The sequence below is a fragment of the Aythya marila genome, assembly GCF_965140915.1.
Source record: "Aythya marila genome assembly, chromosome: 3".
In the NCBI taxonomy this organism is placed as follows: Eukaryota; Metazoa; Chordata; class Aves; order Anseriformes; family Anatidae; genus Aythya; species Aythya marila.
The window spans coordinates 74,339,995-74,362,029 of record NC_139044.1 but is presented as its reverse complement, the minus strand read 5'-3'; the positions used below and the strand labels follow the sequence as shown (position 1 = coordinate 74,362,029).

The window sequence follows — 22,035 nt, the reverse complement described above, 5'->3', positions numbered from 1 at the left end:
TACAAAAAAATAATACGCTGTAATTTCTCAAGAGCAAATACATCTTTTAGGTGTTTTAAATCATTTAACACGTTCTGTAAAATGGCTTGGACTTATGGAAAACAAGCTTCCCTCCTTCCAGCACTCCTAGGAAAGTTTGACTACATTTTACCCCAAATCAAATTCTTACTAATTCAGCTTGCAGAAAAACTTCATATTAATACAACTGAGAGTCAGCGTCAGAGAATACTGAAAATGAGTACCTGCAGGTAAAAGCAGCTGGAAGCCTCTTTACTTGTCCGTATTTAAACAGCTTCAGAAATAGTTTTGTAGAATCCCCTCCTCAAGATTCAAAGCCAAATTCTCATATTTACTTAGATTATCTAGTGCTCAGGCCCTCTGAATTATTATTTTTCTAAAAATGTGCACGAAGTTAACTGGAGTTTTCATCTGCTGTTCCCCTCTTGTCAGGAAGATACAAGTCTTGGCATCTCCAATTTAAAATAATTACGTTTTAAAATTAACTGAAAATCCAACATTTTAAAATCTCCATATAAACATTTACTGCATTTCATCAGAAATACAACTGTGGAAGAAAATATTAGTATTAACATAGATAAACAGCTTTTTAAAAAAAATAATCTTGAAAACTAATCAATTTTTATTTAAAGCAAGACCTCTGGTGTGAGTTTCAAATTAATGCATTAATTTGATCAGTACTTCTTGATTTTACTTTCAAAGAAAGGGGAGTAAAGGATAAAAAAGGCCAGGCCAGCAGCATAGCTGAGGTACTGGAAATATCTTTCCTAACACCAGTACTGATGTTCGGTACATTTTACTCTTGTATTATTAATTCTCAAAGATAGTGGAAGATTATCTTAGTTTTATCGAAGCACAATGCAACAGAATCAGGAACGTTACAGTGATTACAACATGGTTAAAAAGCATTCTTCAATATTATCTGAATTTGAGGAATATATAAACCAAAATTCATGTCAGATTCAAAGCTTTCTCTATAGCCTATGTGGAACTTCCTGCTACTTCAACATGGTTACTCAATGCTTTGGCAGGTTAACTCATCAGAATGCAACTCCAAATATTTAACTGGGTGTCATCTATTTAAATATACCGCTATACTAAATATGGCTCTTGTGATCAACAGTTACCTGGCCTGAACGTAAATGTCAGTAGACAGTCTTGCAGTGCCAGAATAATTACAGAACATCTTTCCGTTACCACTTAAAAGCAGGACATTTTCTCAACCACAATTACAAATGTTAAAAGTATAAGGGCTTTATGTATATAAAAAGACTTACATGGAACTGTAGGTGTAACACTGTTTTGTTTGATTTGAAAAGAGAATTATTTATTGTATCTCAAAGTATGAATACAGATAGGACTACCCAGTCCTGAAGATTCCCTCAATCAAGCATCTATTAACTACAAAAGACATGCATTTTGATACTCAGAAGAAATCCAACTTACTTTGCAACTAGCAAGGTAAACAAATTCTTCGCCAAGATGTTGTCTAATCCTATGCAGTCCAAGTGGCTAGTGTTGGAACAGAAAGTAGCCTCCATGCACATAAAAAGTAGCAATGATTACAAACAAAACAAAACAAAAAGCCACACATGAAAAAAAACAGAAGCAAAAACCAGCCTTCCCACAGCTATTGAATTCACACATTACCCTTCTGCCTACTTCTTTGTGTGTGTTTGACTGTGCTCAGTGAGGAGCTGAAAAACAACTGTATTCGTTTTCCCCATTAAAAAAGGTGCAAGGGAACATTTTGTTCCTCTGCACATCCATTTACAGCTCACCTGGCTGTTACCACAGGAACGTGGGGATTGTTCAGCACTGCGTGACGGAAAAAAAGAGAGTTGGACAGTTTTAAGGCATGGAGCTGAGATGATTTAGGAGTATCCAGGGCATCATAAAGTGCACCACAAACTGGGAAACCCCATTGCTCTTAATTTCATGGCAGGCTTCTGAATTCCCCTTTGAAATCCCTGACTGCCTGTCGTAACAGAACTTACAATTGGAGAATTTCTTCCTCAGAGGTGGTGCTAAAACTTACTAGAGGCCACTGCAAAATGGTACCTTCTACAAGTTTTGCGAATATGCACTTTTATACAGGAAAATTTATCACAGGCTATGGTAGACTCTTCCAAGTTTACTTCAGGCAGATAACAACATTGGAACTGACTTACAACAGAAAGCATTAGTTATAGATACTGAGCTGTAAGAACCAAAATAATGCTCTTAACAGTATTGAGATTTTACATCATCAATAAAAAGTTACTCCAAAGTTTTCAGATTAGTCTTTGAACTACAGGAAAAATCTCTCACTGACACATTATTGCTTCTTTCTTCAGAGTAGAGATTATTTGACCAAACGGAAGGAGTTAAGCAGCCCTGGCTCCTTGCTTACCATATTTTAACAAAAATTAATTATAAACAATAAAATAATTAGGATTAAGACTGACAATTATTAAAAATTAGACAAATTCAGAGGTAAAGCTGTGAATTATTGTTTTCAGTGAAGTCACAGTTCATTGAACGTATTTAAGCACATGATTTGTGCTTAGAAATTAGATGCTGCAAAATCAAGATCATATAGTCCAAGTCTAAACAATAAATCTAAGCATACTCACACTGAAAATCCTCAGTATCAGGAACACAATTAGCCAATTCTCACTTATTGCAAAAACCTAGCCAGCCTTTCTCTGAGCTTGCTCTTTTTTTTTTTTTTTTTTAAATTTTAATTTTTGAAGGCTGTGCATAGATGTGTGTGAAAGAGAGTGGTTGCTAGCTTTATTGCAGTTTGTGCTTAATTAAGATGTTCCACACTCCTTCCCTGTAAGAAGTTGCTTACTGTGTGACTCATTCAAGTCACCTTTTGAGTATTTGAGTAACTTGCAGGATAGTGGTAAAAGTCAGTTCCCACTTCCCAAAGCAGGATGTCACTTCTGTACCACTTATGCCTGTGTTTCCATTGGCTCTGTAGGAGTAAGAAACAGGTCTTTTTGGAAAGCATATGCACTTACTGATGAGCAAACAACATTTAGCCAGCAAACACACTGAAATAAAGCAGACTGCTGCAAACAGCATTAAGGACTGAAATTCCAGTATCTGCTTCACGTAGTCCACAGGAATTCTATTTGGAGGCTTTTTACTGCAGTTAATTTTAGCAACGAAGTCGTTAAAGTCCAATCTTGAAGAAATACTACGGTGGCTACTTCTACGTGGATTGAAGATGCCAATACAAAACTAAAAGCAAGTCCTGGAATGGTGCAATGGATAAACGTGTCCCACTGTTATTCCTGACTGTTAGGACAATGGGACAAGGGGAAGAGAAGGGAGTGCCTACGTGGGAAAGGCAACTTTCCAAGTGCATAGCAACAAAACAAAAGCAGCTGAATTTTAATACCTGAAAACAAGTATGAAAATAACTTCTCCAAAATATGTGCTGTTACTGTAAATAGGCATACACAAGTATGCCTGCTGCACGCATTTTTGCACGTGCAAACATACACCAAAGCCAACCTTCGCGCACATGCCTGAGCGCTAAAGGCGTGTTAGTCTTCTGCTAATAGACAACAGCCACAGCATTAGGGAAAACACACAACAGGAGCAAACTCCAATTCTACCTCAACTTCCCACAACCACAAAAAACAAAACCTCAAACCAAAGCAGGAGCGTAAGATAGCACAATAAGGTGGAGCTCAGGTTAAACATAAGGACAACAGTTTTGCCTGTATATGCCTTTTGACCCCGTAACCATCCCTATGTACACACAGACACAGAGATTATTCACCTCCCTGCCCCTAAGGAGCCAAGGCAGGAAGTGAGGCTGCTGGACAAATAGGAGTGTACATTATTGGGGCTTTTGTACCATAAGTGTCTGCTTTGGGGGTATTTATGAATTAGGCTAGAAATTAGCATGAAATTGTGTGTGCACAGAACTGTTGCCTGCTGTTCCTAACTTAGCCAAACATTGTCAAATTAGCAACAACCACGCTTCCCACTAAGGGCTATATATTTAAATGCTTTAAAATCAGAAGCTATTTTTGGATTTATGTGAACCAAAAAAATAGGGTTTGGAGTTGCTTTCCTTCAAAGAGGAAATAAACTCTATGCCCATACATTTGCTGCCTCTATCAAAAGTGGATGGCTCATTTGAGTTTATAGAGACAAACCTTTAATTGAAGCAGCTTGAGACGTTACACAAACAACTTGAGGATAGAGCTTCCTTCTTGAAAAGATTAAAAGGGATTGAATGCACATACAGGGAGTAGAAATGTCATCTCAGACATGCAAATATTCTCAGAAAACCACTGACCGGATTGGGGGCACAATCTTAATGGGGAAAGCAGTCTGAAGACTCCTTCAGAGGAAAGCATTTATTTACAGAAATTGAATTTGATGTTGTTTAGAGGATAGCTAGGAAGAAGAAAGCTAGAAGAAAAGAACTATTCGACAATACATTAAATAAATTATTGCAGCAGTCTTTAAATCCCAACTTTAATACAGCCCTCTAGTAAGCAAATGCATTAGCACAATTGAAAGCAGAATAGACTTGATGGTCCATTGGTCTCTTTCAGTACAATAACTTGTGTTCTAGGATATTTGCCACAATACATAAAAGCCAAAAAAGTTGTCACTGGTAGTGTGTAGAATTAAACAAAGACACAAAGCAGGTAGAATTCAGCCCATGTTAACCTGTCATTCCACAAGACAGCTGCACAGTTCAGGGCCACTAGCTCAGTCTACTGGCTGGAAAAGTAACAGATCTTCCAACACAGGTTATTTATTAGTATTCTTGTAGTACAGTATGCGAATCCCCTTACTTACAGTATTTCTACCGTGTCTGACACGGGTACATATACATTCTTCTGTACAGATATGACTCTCCAGGCATCTTTCCAGACAGCTTCCACAAATGACAAATTAACTTGAATAATAAATACAATTTTACATCCTCACTTCATCAAGAGAGTAATTTATAGAACATGCCCAGCTTCCTTTAGTAAAAACACAGATAGCCTTTATCTTTGCTTATTTCTACCAATCTTTAGTGGAAGAGAAACTAAGAATTTTAAACACATCCAAAACTGTAACTCCCACAAGACCTAACTCAATGTAACAATGTTAATAGAAGTCTGCAACTGGCAAAGAAATGTTAACACATAGGTAACTTCGACATAGGTATTTTTCCTGAGAATGTTTGATAAAGGCAAAAAGTACACTATATATTTAATTGTACAATTTCATCCCAAACAAGTAAGGTTTATTTCTTTTCTTTCATTTCTGCCCTTAAATGATGTTTCACAAACAGTTAAAGAACTAAAAATTACTGATTGTTCAGTACTGAACACTAATAAAAGTGATGCTGAAACACTGTACTATTCCATTATTTATTCAGAAAGAAATCACAATGTGTGGATACAGTCTGTTAAGCAAGATCAGTTCAACAAAGTGTCTTAAAGGCGAGAACTAATCTATAACCTGAAGTAAAGTTGTAATCGATTTTGAGCCACCAACACTAAGAGTGATCATTTAAATTTGCTAAAGTGTAGTCATTTAATAGGAAAAACATACATCTAGTAAAAATACAGCAATAAAAACATTTGATTGAACAAATAAAAAAAATCTGCTGAGTACAGAACAGATCAAAAAAGCCCCACCAGCCCCAGACATCAGCCTTGATAATACTTGTATATTTTAGCAGTATGGATTGCAATACATTTGTCACAAATGAATATGACAAACTTCTCATTGTAGGCTTACATTTCAAGAATCCATAACACAAAAACATTACTTGCAGCATACACTGAATAGGTGATATTGTACCTCCAGCATCAAAACAGCTGTAAGTCTAGATATACAATCTGAAGATAATAATCTCCAAAACCAATAACTGGTTAAAAGTAATCTTAAGGTTCACACACAACTCCCAAGTTAATATTTTAACTGATTGTAAGCTCTCCATTTGTATGTCAGTGAACAGCTACTCACATAAGTAGTCTCTAAAGTTCAGTGGAGTTACTCCTGAAGGTAACAGCTCATCGAAGTTCAAAATATGTATTTCTTTCTTTAAAACATTCACACAAAAATACAAATGAAGCACTTAGAATCATCAACCTTACTTACAAGTTCATGATTTTTTCCACTGTTACCTTTCTCACTTCTAAAGACAGAAGAGACCCAAAATTTTAGAAAATACTAACTATAAGCAATAATATTTCATTAACAATAAGAAATACAGGAGAAGATGAAGGAAAAAAAAGGGCTTAACAGAATCTAAAATGTCTATCCAAAATAGCTTCCCCCACCCCTAAAAAACACACATATACACACAGATAATTACTGCTTACTGATTTTTGGGGAGGAGCTTATGTCCAGCAGTCACCCAACTAGGGGGAAAATCGTATAAATACTCAAGGGTGACACCTGAAATCATCAGCTTCTGCTCACTCACCAGTGGCAGAAGAACTCCTCACTAGAGGAGGATTTGCAACTCTACTGCCCTGCGTTGGAGCTCCACAACATTTTGGTATGCTATTATTTCATTTCATTTCATTTCATTCTGTTTAGTTTTGATGCTAACTTCTACAGGATACTTGCTTTCTGGCTGGTGAGGGAAGCGGGTTGATATTTAAGACAGCATCCTTACTGCCAATTTGAAAGGTGACAGATAAAAACTTACTTTCAAGCAAAGCAATATGAGATTTTAGCCACTGATGCTGAAAGAAGCCAGGACTTCATACGTCATTTGCTGTAGCATTAGAGAGAAGCAGTAAGGTTATGGTGCAATGTCTGTAATAGCCACTGAAAACTCTTCTTCATTCCAGGAGATATATGCAACTCCTGAACTTAGTTTTGGGGTCCTGGGGTAATTAGGAAGATAGTCGCTCTTTCTGACAACAGTGGTTTTAAATAAGATGACAACTATTTAAAATCACTCTCTTTATAAAAGTGAGACCACTGCCTCTTAACTATTTCTTGTATATCTCATACAGACACACACAAACTCAAAATCTTTAGTTAGCAATGCTGATTCCCTTCTCCTTAGAGAATTTTTCATAGATAGTGAAAGAAATCACAAAATAATGATACTTTTAACACCAACAGCTTAAGAACATTCTCTTTTTATGCAGAAGACGCTGATCAACTCCTATTTAAAACAACTCTTTCTCCCCATTCTAACACAGAACTGACCTGGAAACATGCATTTACAAATATCCTTACTGCTGCTGTTTTGCCTAAACATTGTCCATGGGAGTGATGGATATTTTTCTGAGCGATATCAGAAACAATCCAGCATCAAGGGGCCACATTTTCTACCATTCAATGTAAAGAGTCAAGGTAAGCCTACTATTTTTTGATGATCAACTAAAAGAAAATTATTTCTAGTGGGTCAATACATGAACAAAAGTTCTCTATACTATTGGTAGTCAACTTTCACTAACAGTTTAGGCTTAATTTAGTAAGTTCATCACTGCAGAAAACTGGCAGCGGCACTGGCAGTTGCCTCCTGCTGATAAAGATGCACAGTTGTCTGATTTCTTTTGTTGCACAGTAGTTGCCAAAAGGATACTAAGCAGAAACAAAATTGCAGCTACAGGTCTGATTTTCAGTTGTAACACATTATTGTAACAGTTATGCACATGAGCTAATAATAATCCTTAAGTCTTTTGGTTCAATGCCAAGCTTCCTAACGATGATCTGACATCTACAATATTTAGAACTTTTGTACAACCATCATGATACCTCTACGCAAAATGCACCACGCATGTGAATTTAAACATACATTTGATGCATATTACCAAATGCAGACCTGTTTAAAGCCTGGAAAGGCAAAATAACTTGATATATATATTTGTAAAAATAGAACATAAACCTCTCTAGATTTGTTTTTCATAAACCTCTCTAGATTTGTTTTTCATAAACCTCTCTAGATTTGTTTTTCATATATAATTTAAGCTTGTATTTGGTCAGACATCTCTCATAACAATAGAACAATTCTAGCTTTACTATAAAAAGTTCTCTTCATAAATCAATATTAGAGCAGATTGAATGTGCAATTATAATTGCAATTATATTTTTATATTTTATATTTTTATATTTTATATTATATACTTTGTGATAATTTATTTCTTGTTACCTTTTTCTGTCCATTGAAATCAAATGGGTAGTGACATTTAAGGTATTAAAACTACCAGAGTTCTGTTTTTACTTCTGACTTTCTAGGTGCTGGTTATATTTGATGAACAACACCCCCCCAGAACACAATCAGTACTCTCTATTCAAAGTTATTATCATTAAACTTGATAGCACTTAACCCTCCCTGTAAATATCCCTCTCTCCCCAGAAGAGAAATACTTCTTTATTTTGGATATCAACAAGATATTTAGAACAGCTTTCACTTTTGTTGTCTTTCACCTACTTTTAGCTGTAATAATTACACTTGGGCAGAAATGAGGAATCTGAATGAGGGACTCAAACAGATTTGCAAATAAGTTTCTCCTCACCAGAAAAAGTGCATTTTAGGCTATGGAATTGGAAAACAGCATAACAAGCAGACCTGGAGAACAGAAAAGTTGTTGCTTAGGACATAGTATTTGCATTATCCTCATGAGCAAGATTCATTTCAGAGTAACTCTAGACCTGTCCTACGGACTGGACACTCATGAGTAGCACACAGAAAGTCCAAAGATGCAGCCCTGCTCTCACCCAAACTGGCTCCAGCTCACGTGCTCAGAGAATGCTCTACAGTGAGAACTGAGTGAAAGCAGCATTACTGGGAAACTTACCCCCCATAACGTTCTTCTGGGCTGTACCAAAATAATATTACAGTTTCATCCCTTGCCTTTAGCACGAGGACCTTCTGGAATCCTACTGGTACTCTTAGATTGAATTTCAGTACACGAACAGATACTGAGGACTTGCTAGTTGGAGTTCCCATGAAGATACAGTTTCACTTCCTCCTTCTCCCTTCAGTAATTCTTCAGTGTTTTTCCATGATTTTATATATCATACTATTCTCAAGTGAAGTACACTGTTTACTTGGTTACCTTCTATAGCACTTCTGGGGGGAAAAAATAAGCAAATTAAGGAAAAAAAAAAAAAAGGAAGGAGCAGCATAGACAAAAAAAATGGGATGAAAGGGAGGAGAAAAATGAACTGTCCTGCACAAACTTTTATCTTTTACATACTTAAGAGAGAATCTAATGTGTGTGAAACTTCTTATTTAGAATAAGAATGCTTATATAGACCTGTGAAAAGTGTAAAATGCTGTCTATTTAGGAAAGAGAGCAAAAATTATATACTAGGTCTCATAAGCAGGAATACCCTACAATTTTACAGACTTGGGATTCCAGTTGTTTGACATATCTTCGTTTTGTTGGGAACAAGTATAAGAATGGAATAAACTGGACAACTTTTGCTATTCCTCAGGCTAGAAAACAAGCATCCCACAGAGGATTTTTAGAAATGATTTAAGAGGGCTGTGTTACAGAATAATTGTTTCCTAATCTGAGATGAAAAGGGAAAAATTAAATAGGAGAGACTGCAGAACCAAATTAATCTCTGTATTATCTAGTGAGCTTTTCGTTGTGCAAGTAGCTCAACCACCAGAGAGCAAGAGATCTAGTCTCCAGTAAGTTTGTTTTGTATAGCTTTTGTCTAGGTTTAAACAGGTGACCCATGACAATACCTGTTAGGTGCTATCATGCAGTAGCATCTAACACAGAACATGGGATGGAATTCCTACATTCATTTTCATAGGTGGCAGGTTCCACATCCTAGCCACTCTGTCCCAGCATCAGAGTAGCACTGCATTTGTAATTCTCAGAGGCGTTTTCCTGCTGAGCACAAGCAACTTCAGTATACAAATTCAGTCTAGAATCTGGTTCAGTGCAGGTGAGGGCCTGCTATGCAACAAGCATAGCTACAGAGAAACTCTGCTATGTGCACAGCAAGACAAAACCATGTAGTATGAGGTAGTCAAGGTGAAGCAGTAATTTACAGAACTTGAAATTGCATCAATATTAATTATTTTAATATTAATACTGCTTCAATATTATTATTTACTTTTAATTCAACAGAATTCCACTTCTTTATTAGAATTTAGTGTTTAAAAGAATAGTTTCAATGCAGAATTAGTACTTTCAGTCCATACGCTCTACTCTTACTTTAAACAAATTAATAAATAAAAATTCCAAGAAGACTTTCTGTCACCTGATTAAAAATGCCAGATCTGTAGAAAACATTTTGTCTAGGCACCTACCAGACCCCAAAAAACAAATAGCATTTTCTTTAATTTTAGCTTAGCAGACAAATGCAATATTGGATAAAATTCCAGAAAGCAGTTCTGTAGGCAATTAAAACCTATAAAAGCTTTACCTAATTTGATGAAGTTGTACAACAGTTTTAGAAATCTTTCTTGACAGATTACCAGTCAGAACATACTTTCCTTGTGTGTGTGTGTTTAATATTATCATTTTCTAAATATACTAGGACTTAGTATTAGGACTAAGACTATTATCTTTAATCCATTACATCATTCCTTTGAAATCTTTGTGAGAAATTCTAGTTGAGAATAAACTTAGAATTAAGTCTGACTGTTCAGCAATGCTGAAACTAATAAGCCTTTACTGAAGGTTATGCTGAAGTGTTCAAACTTATTTTTATATGTATAAATACATACATATAAATATATATATAACATTCATCATAACTATGGTATTTTTTTCTGCAATACTACCAGTTGCTGCAAAATAGTGAAGTAGTCTTACAATATCCATATTAATCTTCTCAGTAATATCCCACAAATCAGCATCCTAATTCCAACAGGAAGCTAGAAGTTTCCCCAAGGTGCACAGAAAACTGAGTATTGAGCTTGTTTATTCCTCTATTTGTGACATTTGGTTAAGTGGCTCCACCTGCTGTCATGATAACTAAGAAAAAAGATCATTAAAAAAAAGAGAAAACAATGCTGGAATTCTGACTTCAGTAGGACAAAATATCAGTTATCTTGTCATAGTGTGAAATTGCTACTGAAAAAAAAATTCTGTAAGATGATAGTATTTAAAAAATATAACGTTTACCAAAAAAAAAAAAAAAAAGCAAACAGAGAAACAGAGTGATGGCTCACTTTCAGAGATAAGGAGGAACAGCCAGAAATCTGACTACTTAAACGTAGCACCAACTTTTTTTCAAAAAAACTACACTTATACAGGATGCATCCTCCATTTTCAGTCATCACCAAAACGCAAATCTTAACTTGCTAAATCAGCTACCTGTTTTCTTTATTCTTTAATAGTCTGCATCCATTTGAACAGCATCTTTTAAGCAATTTGGCCCTAGATGTATTCAAGAAAAAATTTCTAGAGGCTTCATAGCTCTCAACACATTTGCACTTGTTACATTGCCATATGAGAGCCTCAAGTCACTTTCACTGTGCAAGTTGGCTTGGGTTCTGAGTGACCAACTGCGATGTCAGAAACTTTGATTTCTGTGAGGCCCAAACAAAGTTAATCTTTCACACGTTTCATCACCATGTTGCAAGTCTGCAAACTTGTAAGGTCTTTCTCATGCTAGGTAATTATATGAAAATGTTGTAGGTACCCTAGCTCACCTGTTTTCCTCTCTCATGCAGGTGTGCAGATAAGAGGCGAACAAGGACCCCCTGGTCCCCCAGGCCCTATTGGACCAAGAGGACAACCGGGTCCTGCAGGAAAACCAGGGTTTGGAAGTCCTGGACCCCAAGGTCCCCCTGGTCCCCCAGGACCACCTGGATTCTCTGCGGTTGGAAAGCCAGGGATGCCAGGTCTACCAGGGAAGCCAGGAGAGAAAGGATTAAATGGTGAAAAAGGAGAAGCTGGACCCGTTGGGCTCCCAGGAGCAAGAGGGCCACAAGGACCCCCCGGTATTCCTGGCCCTGCAGGACTGTCTGTCCCTGGCAAGCCAGGACCACAAGGCCCTCCAGGAGCTCAAGGTCCACGGGGCCTCCCTGGTGAGAAGGGAGAGCCAGGTATTCCTGGAATAAATGGACAAAAGGGAGAAAGTGGGTTTGGTGTGCCAGGCCGCCCAGGTAACAGGGGTCTTCCAGGCCCGCAGGGACCTCAAGGCCTCCCGGGTCCTGCTGGGATAGGGAAGCCTGGAGAAAATGGTCTTCCAGGTCAACCAGGTATGAAAGGTGACAGAGGTTTACCCGGTGCACGTGGACCAACTGGTATCCCAGGTCCGCAGGGTCCACCAGGAGAACCTGGAGAAGCTGGCATCGGTAAGCCTGGGCCAATGGGACCACCAGGAGCAGCAGGCATCCCCGGAGCCAAAGGACACCCTGGACCTGCAGGCTTGCCTGGATCCCCAGGTCTTCCAGGATTTGGAAAGCCAGGATTGCCAGGGATGAAGGGACACAGAGGGCCTGAAGGACCTCCTGGCCTTCCAGGACCTAAAGGAGAACAAGGCCCAGCTGGCGTGCCAGGAGAACCAGGTCCTGCTGGGGCACCAGGGAACATGGGCCCCCAAGGACTCAAAGGCTTGCCCGGTGAGAACGGCCTACCTGGACCCAAAGGCGACATGGGCCCTGCAGGCCCTGCAGGATTCCCAGGAGCCAAGGGTGAAAGAGGTTTACCAGGATTAGATGGAAAACCAGGATACCCAGGTGAGCCAGGTCTTGCTGGTCCTAAGGGACACCCGGGTCTCCCAGGTCCAAAAGGCGACACTGGCCACGCTGGGCTACCTGGCCTGCCCGGTCCAATGGGCCCACAAGGAGTTAAGGGACTGCCAGGCATCAATGGTGAACCAGGACCCAGAGGACCTTCAGGAATTCCTGGGATCAGAGGCCCCATCGGTCCCCCTGGCATGCCAGGAGCCCCTGGTGCTAAAGGTGAGCCAGGAGCACCAGGACTCCCAGGCCCAGCAGGTATTGCTACAAAAGGCTTAAGTGGACCCATGGGACCGCCTGGACCCCCTGGGCCTAAAGGCAACAATGGAGAGCCTGGCTTGCCAGGTCCCCCAGGTCCTCCTGGCCCCCCTGGCCAAGCCGTAATTCCACAGATGCCAGAAGGCTATGTTAAAGCTGGAGAGTCTCGAGAACTATCAGGAATGTCTTTCATGAAAGCAGGAGTAAACCAAGCTCTCACAGGAATGCCAGTGTCTGCCTTCAGTGTCATTCTCTCAAAAGCTTACCCTGGGGCAACAGTCCCTATCAAATTTGACAAAATCTTATACAACAGGCAGCAACACTATGACCCCAGAACAGGAATCTTCACCTGTAGGACCCCCGGACTGTACTATTTCTCCTACCATATACATGCAAAAGGAACAAATGTTTGGGTTGCACTCTACAAAAATGGTTCCCCCATCATGTACACTTATGATGAATACCAGAAGGGATACCTTGACCAGGCCTCTGGCAGTGCTGTCATCGATCTCATGGAGAATGATCAAGTATGGCTCCAGCTGCCAAATTCAGAATCCAATGGCCTCTATTCCTCTGACTATGTTCACTCTTCTTTCTCAGGTTTCCTATTTGCTCAGATCTAGTAACATCCCACTTACACTGTCCTGACCCTCTCTCCTTCAGGCCATTTTAACTGGGTAGTGATCTGATGTCCTTAGGAGGTCATGCAACTTCAATTTTGCAACAAAAACCGAAGAGGGAGTGAGAAGGTGGAAGAGATTGGTTCAAGCCTAGTAGAATAATATTGTTTGTTTCTAGAGAATTGTCATAGGAAATTTGTTTCAAAACAATGATTATTTGTCCAACCAAATGCAACATTAAAACTTTATGAATTAATATAATGCACCTGTCTGTCTCTCTTCCTTATAAAGGGGGGGGTGGGGTGGGGAGAGGAGGGAAAGAGAAAGGGGAGAGGGAAGAGGTCAGAATTTCTATCTATCATTTCTCTTAAAGGTAAAGTAGCCATTCCAAGACACTAGATCACACTTGGCTATACTTTGAATAATACCTTCAGTTAATTAAAGTAAACAGTCTCAGATACAATATAATCATAACTGCTAGCTAATATACTTTATTATTAGTCTGCTATCTATCATCTTCAAGCTACCAAACAAGAGTAGAGAAAACACAACCCTAATACAGTGCATAACACAGTTTAATAGGAAAAGTTGAACTAAATTAAGAAAATCTACCCTGGAAAGAGATAGATTGACAAATCATAACCTGTTACTGAAGATCTAATATCTTTTGTAACAGGAAAAAGCAACCAGATTTAAAGACTAGAAATAAAAGGATGACAGAATTTTTAAAGCTGGAAGGGACCTCTGGAGGTCATCCGGTCCAACCCCTATGCTCAAGCAGGGACACCTAGAGCAGCTTGCCCAGGACCATGTCCAGGTGGCTTTTTGAAAATCTCCCAAGGAAGGAGAATCCACAACCTCTATGGGCAATATGTTTCAGTGCTCTGTCATCTGCACAGTGTCATAGTAAAGAAGTGCTTCCTGATGCTCAGACAGAACCTCCTGTGATCCTGTTTGTGCCCACTGCTTCTGGTCCTGGCACTGAACACAACTGGAAAGAGCCTAGCTCCATATTCTTTGCTCCCTCCCTTCAGGTGAGAACTCAGGTTTGTTTGACATACATGTATATGTTGTGATTTGCAGCAAACAACTAGTTCAGTATTTTTTAAGCTGTTAATTAACATTCTGTAAAACTACATCAATCGAGAGTGCAGTAAAACAATTATCACCAAATCCAGAAGATAAAGGAAATACCTTCATATGCACACAGACTGACAAAATCAGAACAGTTTACCAAACCTAAACTGGAGATGATCTTTCCTTTTTTTTTTTTTTTTTTTTTCCTCTGAACAATTCACTTCTTTAAAACACAATAGTCTTGGGAATTTATTTTACTTACATGGTAAATGTATCAGATGTTGCCTGTAATTTGTCAGGGGACATAATCATATTTACTATACATACACTCACGTCTCCCAAATGTTAGTTATTGTATTAGTTTGTTATGGCACTATGAAAATTTAATGGCATAATGTAAGCTAGCTCAGTAACATCAATGCTTATAAATTATAGAGTTATAATAGATCGATTACACATTTCTTCAAGTAACAGTTCCCATTTGAATGTTTTAAGTGTCATATACATCCAAAGCTTATCAACTCTTGTACTATTATTTTTAGCATTTTGTTAAACAGATGTTTTTAATTACTTGAGCTAAAAGTACATAGGCATATTTTTAAAGTTTTGTGATATCATTGTTTCTTCATGAAAGCAAAACCAATGCTTGTTATATACATTTGAAAACAGCAATTTCCTAAGTACTTGAAAATATCTTGGGATTAATAAAATCAGCAAGGGCACCTTCGCCTGATACATCATTAGCAAAACTAATGGAGGCTGTAAAGAACTTCTAAGAAAGTAACTTTGCAGAATTGTTTTTGCTCCCTTTATTATGTGTTGCTGGATAAGGAATACTGTAGTTTAGCCTATACTTCAGTAAAATAGTAAGCATATAAGGGGGTTAGGGGAATTGAGATCTTATTTTAGCAGCCAACTAGACTTAGACAAGTAAATGGTTGCTATTATTATAAACATTACATATACACGTACTTGTCTGTATGGAAATAATACAGTGGAGAGTACCGCAGCTTGCCTACCTGGGCAACCTGCTCTAGGGAACCTGCTTTGGCAGGGGGATTGGACCCAATGATAACTTGAGGTCCCTTCTAACCCCTACAATTCTGTGATTCTTTCAAACCAAACTAAAACTCAATACACTTGAGAGAATTGTCTATCCTTATCTTTCCACCTTCCTGTTTTAAATCAACTATTAATTATAGGTCTCCTCAGAAATACCTCCTTTTTTTCTGCATTCATCCATTTTGGCAACTTCTGTTTTGGAAACAAATAGAAGAACTAGGTACCAGAACTTTGGACAGTTTCAAATTGTTTAAAATTGGAGATGCTTGGTGCTCAGCAACTGTCCTATGACTCCAATTAGCCAGACTTTGCACAAGAAACTGGGCCTAAATAGTATTCTTAAAAGTATTGTTTACTAATCTTTATTATCAATCCATTTTAAATCAGGTTTTGTGCTTTAAACTCTTTGTTCCTCAAATGAGCACAAAGAACTTCATGGAAGTCTACGACTTCATACTTCAGGCTTGTTTTTTTTTGAAGTCTTTTTTGCAGTTGTCCAGACATTAAGTCATTAACAAAACAACTCAGCAATGAAGAGTTGTAGATAACTCATTAAATTGTGGTACAATCATTATGTATAGATTTAGCTTTGGATTCACGGTTTAGAGCAAACTTTGAGAAAGTATTTAAGATTCTTAATCATTATAAGGAAAGATAAACTAACTCTAATATTTATCATAAGATGCGTGTTTCAAGTAAATTAAATGTGTTTAATCCCACTTCACGGGAGAAAAGAAGTCTATTGCAAAAGAATTACATCTCCTGTAAATATTGGGCTTTGGAAGAGGTAGAAACAATCAGACAGCAACATGGTTGATGGCCATGCAGCTCAAACAGAATAGTCAAATCACAGCACCCTGAAATCTGGGCACATTGGTCACTCTTTACTACAGAGTTCTTTGCATTTGTCTTGTAGCACTGCTTTAATACCTTTTCCACATGAACATTTGCTGCCTAAAGATAAAGCTCTTTCTAAAATATATCTTTTTCCAGAGCAGGTGCATTAGAGGAAAGAAAATGTAACATGAGGTTAAAATGAAAGTACTTGTAATAGTACAAAGCTGTCTTCCACAGGCCTCAAAAAATATTTGGGGACAAGTTTCAGTGGTTCTTAAACGATCAGACAAAATACCCACATGATGTATTTACCTGCAAAGCCCAGCACAAATGCATAACCAGTTTATTTGCTTATATCTCTGTTGCCATTTTCACAATCATGACTAATTATGATCTCTCTTTAATGGACTAGAGCATCATTAGGAATTCTAACACTTTAGAGATTTTGGAGGATTTTTTTTTTTTCCAGAAAGAATCTTTTGTTTGTTGTATCTGAAGGATATAATGCAGATATCACGGACACCTAGACCAATTATATTCCACAAAGACAAAAGGGTTGTATCATAAACTTGTGATCAAAAACCTCCATGTGTACATGTGTGCATGTGTTTGGGGAGAGGGCAGTATTTTGTAAAGATCCAGAGTTTCCTGCCTCAAAGCTACGTTTCCCATATACAAGCATACCACTTCAGAATATTGTTTATTTACATTAAAAAAAAAAATGCAAATTGTTAAAAAGCAGATTTTAAGTGTAGGACTTGCTTTGATTTTTTATTTTTAAGCAATGACAAATTTCTAAGCTGCACCTTTGAAACCTGAGAGCATATCCCATCAAACTTTTTTACGGGCAATTTATGAAGGCTTGAATTCTATATTCGGCATCATTTTTTTTTTTTTTTTTTTTTTACTTTTAAAATGAAATATAGTCTTATGAATTGATTGAAATCATTACAAATGTATCATTCTCACTAGATTACCTTAGACGTTATAGTTATCAATAGTGTCAGGGAAATGATGGGGAAAGACAATCATGCAAGAGAGAAATAAGCCTTTACTGGACCACATTAAAAAAAATAATTCTGCTTTAAGAAGTTATAGCAGGCAGTTTCCTTCCACAAAAATCATTTTTTTTTTCTGTCAAAATAACAAAATTTGAAAATGTATATATTTATACAATGGAAAATATATTGTCACATGATTTTTCCTTTAAAATTGCTCTACTTCACAAAGGAAGGTCCAAATAATACATGAATATTTTGGAACTTCCTTTGGTTCCCTCTGCCTCAGTTCTTCAATTCTTTATGAATAAGTAAACGAGTGGGTTAACACCTTTCATAAGTCAGGACAATCATAGCTATCCAAAAGAGCTATCAAAACAACATATAGTCAGACAATTATCTAAGGCAATTACCATGGCTAAGACAATGAAAAGTGAAATCCACCAGACACCTGACTAATGATCAAAGAAATCATGTGATAAAGAGAAGGGACATAGATAAACAAGGGCATAGTGACAACAAACCAGAGGCAAAGTGACTTGCAAACACAAATTTCAAAAAAAATAAAATGGTCAGTCGTTCTGCTCCATCACTGACAATGGCACTACTAAGATGGCATTTCAGCTTGGGAACTTTACGTTTCCCAGCTGACCAGTTAAGTTTGCTTTAGAAAATTTACCTTGACTACCTGTAAATGAGCACTCTTTTTCTCTAAAGGGTTAAAACCTTTGCAAGGCACTGAGGGCATGGAGTTCAGTCAAGAGACTGTGGTTTTTGGGCCAGGTTGTGGGCTGAGAAAGAGCGTGGGGCTTCCTGGTATGCAGAAGTTGGGCTAGAGCCAGCTTTAAGAGTTTCCTCAGGAAGTTATGTTAAGCTTGCACTCAAGGAAAAAAAATCTCTTTGGCGTGAACTTGCGACAGAAAATTAGTACTGGTATTCCCATCTCACAGAAGAGGGACCTGAAGCAAAGAGATCCTCCATGAGAATATTGCAGTTAAGTTGTGCAGGAAGAAATAATATCTAATTCTTCTAACTCCCAGTTCAGTGCTTTATCCACTGGACCACGTTATTAAATGGAAAAGAAGACCCCTATAAAGCCTTTCAAAATGATGCATGACAGACCTTAGCACTACCATATATTAAAATGTTTAACTACAGTGCACAATATGCATTGTTTTACTTATGACTTTACAAAGCCCTATTCTGCTACCCCCACCCCCCAAAAAGTTACGCTTATCATTTCCTACCTTGTCTTATATTTTATTGCTGTTGTACACGTGCCTCGTGATTTTTATAACAGTGAATTGGGTTTATTAAACTAAGTACCTATTCTGACGTGAGTTAGAAAGCATCAAGTCATGTCACCATCTGCTTGGATGCAGATTTCATGCTTACATCTACAAATAGGTACATCAGGTAGGTACATATGTACACACACACATACACTTGCATGAAGATATCAATTCTTTATATGATTTTAAATATCAGGCTTTAAATTGTTTTATCTAATTAATTCCCAAAGAACTTGTATTTTTTTTCTTTTTAAACCAAACTGCATTGTCCACATCTTTTAAAATGACCAACTTTCAGGATTTGAAAAAAAATAAAAATAACAAAAATGCCAAAAGTTACAGTTTATTAGAACTGGTTTAATATCAGCAGAAAATACAAAAATACATTTATTTCATATATGAGTGATATCTTAAAGGAATTTAACTATTAAACACACTAAGCTTCAAAGAAAACATAGCAGTAGCAAAAAAAAAAAAAAAAAAAAAAAAGTATTTTAGGATTACCTAGCTGTCTTTTACAACATATATTCTGACATCACTTCTACTTTTGTTTGGAACTTCTGAGGGGATTTTTTCAACTACGATTGAAAGAAAATGATAAAACTGACTGCTTCAGCAAGTAGTACAAAGTACTGGTGAACAAAAGCTAAATTTTAAGAATGTCTAAACCTGTGCCTAATAAATGTTGTGTCAGAAGTAATTCCATCAGTAATATTGTCAGCAAAATTATGGAGTTCTGAACTATGCTTTTTTTTTTTTAATATAAAAAAGTTAAAAATAATTTTTATTAGTTGCATGCACACAGAGGATGCTTAACCTTTAGTCTCAGATTATTCATTTCTCATAAGTTATGTCTGTGAAAGGAAGAAAAACATTTCTAGTTGAAGGGTAGCCAAGATGTTTCCCAATTCTAATTTATTCTACAGTAGAATAAGGTTGGTTTTGGGTGAAGGAAGGCTATTACTTAAATAAGTAACTTTTATTTTTAAAAAATTATCCTCTGCAATTTCTAGTAAATTTGTAACAGAATAACACAATTCTGAGGTTTAAAACTAGGATGACAATCTCCCCACTTTTGTCTCAACTTACTACATAAGGAATTTTAATAAAAACTAATGGCCTAAAGAAAGTGTAGCAAAAAATTAATCAAATATTACTCTTTTCTCCAGAGCATTTTTTATTTTATTCATAAATACAAGCACACCACAACTAGAATCAAAATACAGCCCAAGGATGCCCACATTGCTATATCAACTGCTTTTCCTCTAAATTCAGTGAAGTAGTACATCACAAGCGTTATTTAAAAAAAAATAAAAAAAAAAATAAAAATGGCTCCAGCTAAAGTAAATAGTAATGGCTAGCAGGATAAGCATGTAAATATACAACCATGTATAAGCCTGAAAAGTAAAAACTATGTTGAAAAACCTACAGTGTACTTGCAAACGTATTCACTCTGTCAAGCAATGTAGTATTCGCAGCTATTATTGTAAGCTTTCAGTGAACCTACTTACCTTTAAAAGCTGTTATTTTGTAATTATGCTGGATAGCAGCAACCATGTCCTTCCAGAAATCATATTTTTTCTGACCATCATGCTGCAAGTATCAAAGGAATCTAGTCACTATATCAAATATCATCCATTTAAAGCTTTCATATCGAAAAAAATGACAGGAACACTACTAGTAAATAAAATTTTGAAAATGAAGTACAGCAGTCTTAGACAGTATGATTCAGGACTCAGAACCCAACTTGACTGTGAACTCTGGGTAATGGCAGACAGGTCATCTCCCTACTTCTAAAGGATATGAGTATGCATGGGGCTGTCAAAGGGGAAAGGAGAAAGGATTTATACTTGTAAGGACATCTAAAACCTTACAGCAAAGAGATGCCTTGGACAGGACAGCAACTTAACGAATTACCCATCCTGCTGACTTGTTGGAAAAATAAATGCCTGGAGCTGCAGGTACTGCACTTAACTAACAGGTTGACATTATCTACAGTCTGGCACTCACATCACTTTTCACCATTACAATTGGCAAAAGCCTTCACTATAACTTAGTGGCAATGGTCTTCTGCCAATAACTCCACCCCAAACATCATATAAAATACTTACGCAGAAGCCAGGCTCAGCAGCACTAAGCTACATTATGCTTTGAAGGCTGCCAAACCCTCACTCTGGCAGAGGGAGAGAGAAAAGCAATTTGCAGTGTGAGCAGTCTCTCATCATTCCTAGAAAGCTGCCTGGGCACAGAAGTGCTCCTGTTGACCTCAGCTGCCCTTCCAGTGCCTCACCAAGGGAGAGAAACAGCTTCTCAACCAGCTCAGACTGCTCTAGGACTCGAGTACTACACACCTTAGGAATGCTGAGTTAAACACAGGTGTAATTATGTAGTCAGGCACAATACAGGGCAGAGGATTACTTACTGAGCCTGTAAGAGCTGCTTAGTTACAAGGTACAGGGCAGCAGTACAGCAGGTGGCATAGTTTCGTTGAGTTTGTACACCGTGGAAAATATTTCTGTAGTGTTGTTAAAGGCTTTTCACACTTAGTTTAGCATAAGTCTTGATGCAACCGTTGACAGATTTTATGGCATCACCCTCTGTGTCCTAAACCTGTCAGCCCAGCTCTGCACCAATACCTGAATAATGACCCAAACACAGAAGGCATTTTCTAGAGATGGAAACATTTAGAAACTGAACATAAACATTTCCATCCAAAGACATGTAGTCTGCTTATAGTGAACTGCTATTTCAGGCCTAATCTTCCATGGAGGCTTCAAGAGGAACAGTCTTGCCCATAATTTCACAAGTTGCACAAACAAGGGCTTTCGTATGTGACTGACAAGCATTACAGTAGTTTGCTTATGATCCCTCAGCTTTAGGGGTTAATTACAGGAAAGTGTTGTTGCTTTTAGCTTTTCTTTTTTATAAAAAAATAATTCTTCTAGTAAACTACTGTAGAAATACATAAAAAGGAATGAAAGAAAGAAACGGTTCTGTGTGTGTCAACTTTCAGCTAGCTGCTAACCAAGGTAATTACTCAAAACTGTGTACCCTTCTGGTACTCCATCTACCAGCCCATACTAGCACCAGCCTTTGGACAGATTCAACTGTCGGGACCCCTCATACTCCATGTGGATGTATTGCCATTTGTTTATGCTTTGTTTTTTGTGTTGTTTTTGTTGCTGCATTTGTTTCTTTTAAAAATCAATGCAACAAGCTAACAGTTCCTCAGAGCA

The 22,035-nt window shown here is 37.5% G+C and overlaps 2 protein-coding genes across 4 annotated transcripts in view; one reads left to right on the top strand and one right to left on the bottom strand.

The window, feature by feature from the left end:
- Positions 1 to 22,035, bottom strand: part of LOC309876805 (dermatan-sulfate epimerase) — a 196,191-nt gene that overhangs the window by 165,515 nt on the left and 8,641 nt on the right. For all 3 annotated transcript variants that reach the window (XM_082757540.1, XM_082757538.1, XM_082757539.1), the window contains exon 6: positions 20,311 to 20,392. In XM_082757540.1, the coding sequence (XP_082613666.1) occupies positions 20,311 to 20,392 (82 nt within the window). The remainder of the gene's footprint in view (positions 1 to 20,310; positions 20,393 to 22,035) is intronic.
- On the top strand, positions 6,295 to 13,536 carry COL10A1 (collagen type X alpha 1 chain; the record flags this gene model as incomplete). Its single annotated transcript, XM_082757541.1, has 2 exons — positions 6,295 to 7,347; positions 11,642 to 13,536. Exons 1-2 carry the CDS (start codon positions 7,209 to 7,211, stop codon positions 13,534 to 13,536), a joined length of 2,034 nt encoding a protein of 677 aa, XP_082613667.1. The 5' UTR covers positions 6,295 to 7,208.